A 10,420-nucleotide genomic window follows, 5' to 3' on the forward strand; every position below is an offset into this window, starting at 1 on the left:
ACGTGCCCCACCACACCAGGCCTCCCGAGACAGGGTCTTGCTGTGTCATCCAGGCTGGCCTTGAACCTCTGAGTAGCTGGGATTATGGGCTCATGCCTCGACACCCAGACTTCACCTAGGTCCTGGGCCCAGGGGGTCCCTGCTGTCACTCCTGCCTGTGCTAGCTCAGCCCCAAGCAGGAAGGATGAGGGACCCCCCCAGGTCCCAGCTCACAGGCAGGCTGTAGGGTGGGGAGGTGGCTTCATGTAACTGGCAGAAGACCCAAGACAATTGTGGCTCAGGCCACTGCCTGGTGGAGGCCTGTCGGTGGCTCTTCTGTCTCCTGTGGCTTCTTGTCCTCAGGTCCCATTCCCCTGGTGGCAAAGAAATGAATGATGTCTGTTCCCAGACAGTGGGGCCTGGGCAGGCCACCTGAACTGGGCCTCCTCTGCCTGTCCCCAGTGGCAGTCACAATTCCAGAAGAGAACACACACAGTGAAGAGCAAAGCCAACTTTTTTTTTTTTTTTTTTTTTTTACTTATTTAAAAAGGCCTTCGCGGCAGGAATATAGTGTAAAAATCATTGGAAAAACTAAAAGGCATCGATACATATCCGAATATACACTTTGTACATAAATTACATTTCCTTTAGTCTTTCTGAGTGAGGTCCTGGGTCAGCTCTGAGGTCTAGTAATTAAGAGGTCCCGGGAGCTGCGTGTTGAGGCCGGCATAGTCCACCATGTACATTGGCCATTGCTAGAGAGAGGGGACAAATGTACCGGGTTAGGACTCCAGGTGACACAGAGAGGACACCAGACGCTGAGCTCTGCTCCGTCAAGGGCTTGCTCCATCAAGGGCTTCCTACGCCCAATTTATTTTGGGGCCATTGAAGCCCAGAGAGGGGATGTGACTTCTCCAAGGTCACACAGTTCAGCAGTAGCTGAGAAGGATGGGCTGGGGATCTGTGACTTCCCACCTGTGTCCCAGAGACTCCTTGTGTGGACAGTCAGGGGCATGGTGGCAGGGGGCTGAGGAAGCTCTCCTGTCCCTGGGCTGTGTGTGGAGGTGGGAATCCTCTATGAGCATCCGGACACTCAGGCAGGGACAAGGTCAAATTCTGGACTTTGGGGGCTCCAGTGAAGGGTTGGGGGAGACAGTGTGGTCATGAAACCAAGAAGTCCTAAGGTCATTTTCAAATGTGCTCAAATATCCCCCCATCAGGACTCAAGATTTATTTTTTTTCCCCTGGAACTGGGGATTGAACCCAGGGTGCTCTACCCCTGAGCTGCATCCCAGCCCTTTTGATTTTGTATTTTGAGGGTCTTTCCAAGTTGCAGAGGCTGGCCTCAAACTTGTGATCCTCCTGCCTCAGCCTCCTGAGTCTCTGGGACTACAGGCCTGCGCCACCGAGCCTGGCTGGACTCAGGGTTGCTAAACCAGGTGTGTCCCTAATGGGGTTTTCCCTTGGACAGGAGAGACGGATGTGCGTAACACAGTGGCACTGATGGAATTCTGGAGCTGGGCTCTCCATCCAGCATGGGTTGGTCCACCCTTGAATCCTGCTGTCTTCTTCTACACAGCGGGGTGACACCCCCACCTCGAGAAGCCCGCTGAGGCTCGGACAGACCCCGGGTCCTGTCTGGGAGCACCGGCAGGAGGGGCTATCTCATTGAGGCTGGAGGGCCTGCTCAGAGCCCAGAGCCTCCCCGAGCCCCCACCCCACCTCCTGGAGCAGGCAGCCCCGCCCGAGGGAGGGGCAGAGGCCAGAGAGAAGCTTGGCGGAGTCCAGGTCTGTGCAACTTTACCACGAGTGAGATCTGGTTGGTGGGGGCCACAGACTCCGGGTTGGAGGACGAGGAGGAGGAGGACGAGGAGGAGGAGACGGAGTTGCCTTCGGAGACCCGCTTTCTCTTGCGCTTGGGGACGTTGCTGTCTTTGGCTGGGGGGAGAAAGGCTGCTGAGGGGAGATGGTGCGGGGAAGGGGGCTTCTCTCAGCCTGGGAGCTCCCTGCAGGAGGCCGGGCTTTCAGGGTCAGGGTCAGCACTGCAGACATCAGCCCGCCCGGTGGTCAAGACTGTCCTCCTCTGCAGACCCACCCAGGGCCACTCGCTCCCGCTCTGGCTCCGGCTCCCACCACCTGCCTGCCTGGCTCACCCTGCATTGGCGGCTTCCAGGTCGACCTCCCCAGAGGCTCAGTGCAGGCCTTGTTCCCACTCCTGCTCCTCAGAATGCCCAGCTCCTTTCCTGGGGCCAGTACCTGTCCTGCCCGCAGCCTTGGGAGTGCGGTATGAATAGGTCTTGCAGGCAGCTGGGCCTGGTGGCACATGCCTAGAGTCCCAGCTGTTCGGGAGGCTGAAGCAGGAGGATTTCTTGAGCCCAGGAGTTCAGGGCCAGTCTGCATCTTGCTGCGAGACCCATGAGATACTGCACAAAGCTCTCCCCCACCGCCTGTTTTTTTTTTTTGTGTGTGTGTGTGTATTTTTGGGGACTGAACCCAGGGCACTCTCTCCCACTGAGCCACATCCCATCTTTTTTATTTTTATTTTTTTTGGTACCAGGGATTGAGTTCAGGGGCACTTGACTTCTGAGCCCTATCCCCAGCCCTTTTCTGTATTTTATTAGACAGGGTCTCAATGAGTTGCTTAGCGCCTTGCTAAGTTGCTGAGGCTGGCTTTGAACTCATGATCCTCTTGCCTCAGCCTCCTGAGCAGCTGTGATCACAGGCGTGCGCCACGGTGCCTGGCTTGTGCACAGCTCTTGGCACAGTGTCTGGCACCCAGCCAATGCTCAGAGACTGGGAACAGGTCCTAATTGTGTGACTACTGAGCTGAAAGCTCCTCTGCACAACAGGTGCACCCCAGTAGAAAGAAACTCTGGGGCACAGAAGCCTAATGTATCAACTTCTCTGAGCCAAAATGGGGGAAAACAGGATGTGAGACTTAGAGATTGTGTGCACACAAGGCTAGCACACAGTAGGACTCTAGGTATTTCGATGCTGCTGGGTAAGTGGATATGCACGTACGAGACTCACAGCAGAGCTTTGTACCTGTGTGCTACTGGAGTCTTTTATCTTCCTTTCTTTTATTGCCAGGCTAAGGATTGAGGCCGGCCTTGTACTGTGGGACAGGACTGTACCCCTGAGCACGGTCCTGTGTGCTACAGAATTCGCGTTTGGGGCTTAACCGCGTGGGAACCTAAGGCTGCACAGGGGTTGGACCCAGGTGCTCTTAATCACTGAGCCACGTCCTCAGTCTTTTTATGTTTTGAGACAGGGCCTGGCTGAACCGCTGAGGATGGCTTTGAATTTGTGATCCTCCTGACTCGGCCTCCGGATACAGTCACTGGGATTACGGAGGTGGAAAAATGTCAGGTGCCACCGTGGGTCTCTCGGTGTAGTGGCACCAGTGGCCTAAAGATCCCTCCCCAGGCCACCACGCCCTCCTGTGGCACCGCCTCTGCCTGAGAGCAGCTCCCCTATCTCGGCCTAGATACTGCCACCTGTGTCTGCTGGCAGACAACTAAGTTCTCTGGACTCTGGTCCCCCTGAGGCAGAAGGGTGGCCGCCTCAGCCTCCAACTCACCTGGCACCTTGGCATCGTTGCAGAGTTCTGCAAAAGGCCTGGAAAAGAAAGGGATGAGGTGGGGTCAGAAATGAGGCTCCCGCTCCTCACCTCCTCCCTGAACATGAGCTACGGCCTCAGGACATGAGATGCCTCTGCGGTCCTCACACTCGAGCTTGGTGGACTGTCATGTGCTGCCACAGGCCCAAGTGACCAGGGGCTGCAATCTCTAAAACCCTGAGCCAGCTGGGAGCACTGGCGCACACCTGTCATCCCAGAGGTCTTGGGAGGCTGCAGCAGGAGGATCCCAAGTTCAAGGCCAGCCTCAGCAACTTAGCAAGCCTGTGTCTCAAAATTATAAAAACAACAATAGAAAACAGCTGGCATGTAGCTCAGCAGCAGAGCACCCCAACATTCAATCCTCAGTACCACAAAAACACCAAAACCCAACATGCTCACCCGCAAAATGTACCACAGTGTTTGTTGCTCGTGCTAGGAAAACTGTAGGTCTCTGTTTCCTTGTTCTAATTCTCAACTTGGCCACCTGTGTGTGCAGGTATTTATTTTTGGCGCTGGATATCTATCCCTGAGCCACACCCCCAGCCCCTTACATTTTTTATTTTGAGACAGGGTCTAACTAAGTTTCTTAGGCCTCGCTAAGTTGCTGAGGCTGGCCTTGAACTTGCGATCCTCCTGCCTCAGCCTCTGAGGTCACTGGCATTACAGGTGTGCGCCACCGCACCTGGTGGCATGTACTGCTTTTAAATCTGAAAACTCTCAAATAAATGATTTTTGGCTTCTGGCCTTTTGATCAGGGACCCCCAACCCTGGCGGGGCTGGTCTCCACGAGTCCCCTCTCCCGCGGCCCCTGGTGCCGGTCACTCACTGGAGCTGGTTAATGATGACCATGCGCACATGTTCCCGGGCCTTCAGGATCTTCTCCAGCCGGTGGATGTCATAGGTGTTGGGGTTCCGGAAAGGGATGTCATCTGGCAGGCCCTTGACCTCCACGGCATCTGGGCTGTCTCGGATCAGCTTGTAAGGAACCAGCACCGGGCGGTTCAGGCCGAGGGCCTCCCCTGGAGGGTGAGGGGGACAGTGGTCCCTGGTCACACCTCTAGGGGGAGGGCTCAGCTGCCATCTCACCCCAGGAAGGTGTCACAGTCAATAAATCTGCGGGGCCAATGAGGGCAGCCCTGTCCGGGTGGGCTGTAGGGGGGTCCCAGGGCTGGCCCGCAGACCCATGCGGCCGCAGGGGACACTGACCATACTTCTCGTTGAAGAGCTCCTTCACCTGCTCCCGGAGGATCACCTTCTCCCCGAGCCTGTTGGCGTCGTCCTCATCTGCCGAGGAAGACAGGGGCTTGAGGGTCCCCACAGGCCTCTCCTGCGAGGGGCCCCTGGCCTGTGTCTCTGGGCCCCCCCCACGCACCCCACACTTCCCAAGCAGCATCCTCAGGTCAGAGGAGGCACAGCCCAGGGCAACACCAGGCGTGTCACTAGTCACAGCCTCTCCAGGGGCAACAGAAACCCTTAGGAGGTGACATAGGAAGGGAATTGGGGTGACCGGCCCTACTGCAGGTCTGAGGTGGCCCCCAGGACCATCAGGGTGGGTGGGGAGAGGCTGAAGGGCAACCCTGACCTGGAGTGGCCCACAGGGAGGTGCCAGATAGCCCAGCCTGGGCCAGCGCCTAGTGACACCTGCGAACGTCCTGGAGGAGATGGGCACGGGCACCCCGGCCATCTTGCCCAGGCCTGAGTGGGAGCTGCCTCTGGGGTCTCCACAAGGTCCTTGCGCAGCCCCTCCGGGCTGCCTGGACGTGCCCTTCCTGTGCTCCTTGGCCTAGAGGAGTCCCTGGTGTTGGGCCAGGGTTCTGGCCATGGGGACAGAGGGACAGGTGGGCCTCTGCAGGGAGACAACTCCTGCTCTGACCTTGGGGACCCAGTTCTGTTGAGGAGCTGACCCAGGCTGCGAGTCCCAGGCCGGGCTCCACCTGCCTGTCAGACCCACCTGGGGGCTTGGTCTGTCCACATGCACTCCCCCATGGGGGGCTTCCCGCATGGCGCTGGGCATCGGCTCGGCCTGACCCCCCTTCCCAGAGTCCCCAATGCCTATTGTAAGTGTCAGTTGTCCCAGACAACCCCTCCCCATGTCCCCACCTCAGAGGACTATATCCTCCTCAGATGCACCAAGACCCCTGGCTCAGCACCCCAGGCCCCCCTCCCAATGGCCTTCAGGACCCTGATATGGTAAGAACCAGCTGACCCTTCCCCAGACCCAGGCAGGGACCAGATGGGCTCTGGGTGAAGGGCCTGTAGCAGAGCCTTTCCTCCTGTCCCGTCACGGAGGATCCCCGGGGTGGCAGACACGGCAGCACCCACACAGGACAGGGAAAGATGGCTGGGACTGCAAACCAACGTGTGCCAAGCCTGGTCATGGGCACCTTCATCACAGCCAAGGAAATGGGCTCAGTGAGGTTGACTGGCCCAAGGCCACCCAGCTACAAAGTGACAGTGCCAGTCCATCTGCCTGACCTCGGCCCTGGTCTTTCCACACCCTCACAATCCTTGGGTCCCAGGAGTCTGCTTCCCTGTGGAGAGGCGTGGTCTGTGGGGTGTCCTGTGACCCCTGCCCACCACCCACAGCTCGACCTCGAAAGGAAATGGGCGGGACCCCTAAGACAGGGCCCTCTGAGCTGAGGCCTCTGTGGTCACCAAGCAAGGACAGGGGTGGCTGCCTTGTGCACACAGGGTGCAGCAGACCTGACCTGGCCCTGTGGCCCGAGGGCAGTGTGGACAGAGAGACTGAGATGGAGACCTGAGCCGCACTGTCCTGGGCTGGACACCCAGCTGTGGAGAGCCAGGACTCAGTCAGAGCTGGCCCATGTCATTCCCCAGGGATGTTTCTAGAGCGCCATTCAAGCTGGACAGGGTGCTGTCCCTGGGAACCTAGCAGGGGACGGGATGTGAGGTGACCCCAAAGCTCCTGTGTGAGACAGTGCAAGAAAGTTCAGAGGTGAGCCACTGGGTGGTGACATCCTTGGCCCCTCAGTGTGTCAAGCCTGTGGGGGATTAGCTGGGTGGTGACTGCAGACGGGGGTGTGGCCGGAGGAGCCCTGTCCCTCTGCTTCCTGATGCCACGTCCCCAGCTGCTCCCCTCTGCCACCCTCTCTGCCACAATGTTCCTTCTGACCTCGAGGCCAGTGCGCTGGGGCCAGTCCTGTGTGCGGATGGAGTATTCTGCCCAGCACCAGTGAATCTGATTGTACCTATTTGGAAGATATTTCAGTACCGTACATTCCCCTGCTTGTTCCCAAAGTGCTCAGAAATAAAGCTTTTTCTTTGCTCTTTAGCTTAGGGCAACTTCAACATCGGACACCGTGAGCCCCGAGTGAACTTTTCCACCGCCAAAATTGTCCTCGTCAGGCCTTTTGGTCCCGGTGATGGAAAAGCTGACCCCAACTGCCCAGCACCCAGCCCTGCCCTTGCGTGCTGTGGGACACCTAGTTGCCTTAGGAGATGGCAGTCAAGTCTGCCAACTGCCACTCGGTGGCCGACAGGAGCAGGTGGCAGGGGCCTGACCCAGCTGGGGGCCAGAGATGGGTTCCCAGAGGTGACAGCCACAAGGGACCCGAGGAACTGGGCTGCAGCCTCACCGCACGCGGAGACTCCTCACTGGGACTGTGGAAGCGGGTGTGAGGGACAAGAGGCACCAGGAGCCCCGGGGTCCTGTGGGTGCTTGGCTCAAGATTCCCCAGAGGAAACCTCCCCTGCTCCCTGGGGGGCCTGGCCCTGGGCTGGGATGAGCGCTCGCTTAGCACGCAGGGGCCCCCGCTGGCTGTGAACCTGGGAGCCTCCTGTTTCAGCCTCCCAAGGTGCTGGGATCACAGGCGGAGCCACTGAGCCCTGCAAGATTTTTCTTAAGGGGTGAGTTTTGGAGTGAAATGGGGCAGGGAAGGCTGGAGGGAGGGAGGAGACCCTGCCCTCTGGGAACTCGAGGCCACTCCTTGGGCAGTGCGGGCAAAGGAGGGAGCAGCTCTGGGAGGAACCCTGACCACAGATGGGCGCCCTCTCCAGCCCCGGGACCCGCCCTCCCTGCTGAACAGGGGGGAGGGCAACTTGGGGAAGGGAGGTGCCCAGCAGCGTGGCCTTTCCTGACGTGAACTGTGGCCACTGCCTGTGACGGAGGTGATTTGCCCCCACGCCCTGGTCAGCCCACAAGAGGAGCCAAGATCCCTGCAGATCCAGATGGCCCAGCCAGTGGGTTGTGTGGCCTAGAGTGGCCCTTCCCCACAATCAGGCCCTTGCACACCCACTGTCTGCACTATGGCCATCACCAGGGAGCCCGGGGCTGTTGTGGGCAGCAGTAGCCAGGACTTGGGCAGGCTGTGCCTCTGGGTCTGCTCACGGGCAAGACAAACATCAGGGAACCCAGGACCTGCTGGAGATGCCGCAGGGTGGCCACAGCCCAAGGGCTTCTGAGACTGGCTGCCCAGGTTCAAATCCTGCCTCTGTTCTCAGCTGTGACCCTGGGCAAGTCCCTCTCGCAGTCCTGTCTGTAGCAGTGACAGCAGCAGGGCCCGCGAGCAGGCACAGAAATGCCCAGCCGGCAGGTCAGGGCAGCGGTGGCCACTCCTCCAGGCACATCAGCAGGCCTAGGTCACGGGGGAGGTGAAGGGGTGTCCTGCCTGAAGGGGGTCTTCAGGGCCAGCGATGAGGAGGGTCCCTGGCCCAGGAGAGACAGCAAGACGACCCTGAGTCTAACCCTAATGCTGAGTGGGACTTGAAAGGTCACTCAACCTCTCTGGGCCTCAGTGTCCACATCTTCCAGGGGGAATCCTGGCCCGTTGCAGGATCTAATATCACATGCAGAAGAGCACTACGAAAGTTTCAGATCCCTGCCACCAGTCAGGATGTCCCTGCTGTCCTTCGCTCCAGGCTTCAATCCTCCTATAGTCCCAGGAAGCTAAATTTCACAAATGAAAACTTTCTAGGCCTCTGAAGTTCGCTCTCAAGCTCCCTGGGCTGTCTGGATAGACGTCAAGATGCACCGCGCGCCCCCTGCTCACCGTGCACTGGGGGGGAGGGGTTCTCAGACCTGCTCCTGAGAGCCTTCCACCAAGTCCCTTGAAACTGTCCCTTCTCTGGGTCCCCAGAGCTCTTCTCAATCCCTCAGGGCCCAGACACACCAGAGCTATCAAGCCCCCAAATCCAAGACTGTAATGGGGGGCTGCGGGGTGGCACTCATGTTGCCCTTTCACAGAGCACTTAAAGGTCTGTGGGGGGTGGGCGCAGAGCCAGGACAGGCAGGAGCGGGCCCTGGTACCCCCCATGCTCACACGCAGCCCACGGTCTCCCAGGGACCTTCCTGCCTCGGGCTGGGGTGCCAACGAGATGAGGCACCAGAGGGTGGCTCAGCCCTGGGCCCCACCTCTCCTTGGGTGGGGCTCAGGACAATCAGAGGCCACATGTGAGACACCTGCCCCGCCCCCCCGTCCTGGTCGCCTGATGGTGCCCACCGCCAAACAGCAACCAGGGGAAGCTGTGGGTGCCGTGTCTCCTGGCCTGCAGCCTCTGCCCACAGGAGTGAGGCCAGCCAGCCCGGGAGGACTAGGGTCTGCTCTGGTTTTCTGAGCTGTTCCTTCCTGTGTGGTGGGGACAGGAGAGGGCACAGATCCCAGGACAGGGGCTGCCACACACTGGGCAGAGCCCCTGGCACTTGGGATGTGGCTCACAACCACCTGCTGGGCCTCGCTGTCCTTTGGACACCAGGGGATCTGCCAGTTCTGACTCCACAGTGGGTGGTGCAGGCAGGATCAGGAGCACCACCAGGGGGCGCTGCTGTCCCCAGCCCTTGGGGAGTCCAGGGCCTGAAGACCCCATTATGGTCCCCATGCCCAAGTGACCTGTCATGTTTGCAAATCAGGGTTGCACAACATGCCTTCAGACTCCTGACCACCCATAAGGACAGGCCACCCGCCCCACCGGACAGATGGTGACAGGCGTGCAGCCTCAGAGAACCTTCTACATGTGAGGCCTCTGCTAAGTCCAAAGGGAACTTTGGGGTGTGGTGTCCAGCTGGGAGATGGGTAGGCAGACTGACACTCACCCTCCAGCAGGACACAGGCACTGAGGTGGAGCCTGGGCAGGCCTCGGGGGGTGACGCGTGAGGTCCTGGGCTCAGGTGGACTGGAAGCCAACATCGCGGCTGTTCTGCTGGGACCCAGGGCCCAGGGAGCAAGTGTGTGCACAGGGTGGCCGTCTGGGTGTGCGCTGGGCACCCACAAGCAGGTGCACTGGCGAGCCCCACGCGGGGTGAGAGTGACAGGTGGCCCTGCTTGGGCTGAAGGTCTCTGTGCACACACACACAGCCAGCCTGTGCTAGGACTCTGCACACCTCCTTCCTCCCTGCGCCTCTCCTGGGTCCCTGCTCCTGCTCTCACCGGTCACTCCAGAGACCTCAGCTGGCAGAGTTTAGAGGCAGCTACTTCTAAGATGGAGGCCAGGAGGAGGAGGCCTCTAAAGCTGGACAAGGAAAGTACATAGACCACCCCCTGCCCCCATCCACCAGGAGGAGGCAGCCCAGCCTGACTTTAGCCTCCTGAGACTCGCGCTGGACTTCTGGCCTCTGAACCAGAAGGTAGCACACAGATGTCTTAAGCCACTAAGTCCAGTCAGCCACAATGGGCCACTTTCACAGAGAATCGTCCCGAAGGTCCAGCCTACAGCCCAGCCTCCCTGCGCCCATCGCCTGCCAAACAGCTCTTGGCGCATCCACCTGGCTCGGCGTCCCCTTGCTGAAGTCCACTGAGGGCCCTGACGTTTAGGGGGCAAAGCTCACCCCCTCCCAAACAGGGCCCCGCTGAGGGACCAGTTTCCCAC

At 59.4% G+C, this 10,420-nt stretch overlaps 1 protein-coding gene across 4 annotated transcripts in view; it reads right to left on the reverse strand.

The window, feature by feature from the left end:
- Window positions 1–522: 522 nt before the first annotated feature.
- The window catches only part of GTF2IRD1 (GTF2I repeat domain containing 1), an 82,603-nt gene continuing 72,705 nt past the window's right edge, over window positions 523–10,420 (reverse strand). For all 4 annotated transcript variants that reach the window (XM_081299879.1, XM_081299878.1, XM_081299877.1 and 1 more), the window contains 5 exons: window positions 4,805–4,882; window positions 4,425–4,617; window positions 3,560–3,597; window positions 1,784–1,917; window positions 523–734 (listed from right to left, as the gene is read on the reverse strand). In XM_081299879.1, coding sequence (XP_081156005.1) covers window positions 666–734; window positions 1,784–1,917; window positions 3,560–3,597; window positions 4,425–4,617; window positions 4,805–4,882 — 512 coding nt within the window. In that variant the 3' untranslated portion in view covers window positions 523–665. The remainder of the gene's footprint in view (window positions 735–1,783; window positions 1,918–3,559; window positions 3,598–4,424; window positions 4,618–4,804; window positions 4,883–10,420) is intronic.

Source organism: Spermophilus citellus (genome assembly GCF_964194105.1).
Source record: "Spermophilus citellus genome assembly, chromosome: 6".
NCBI classification, from domain to species: domain Eukaryota; kingdom Metazoa; phylum Chordata; class Mammalia; order Rodentia; family Sciuridae; genus Spermophilus; species Spermophilus citellus.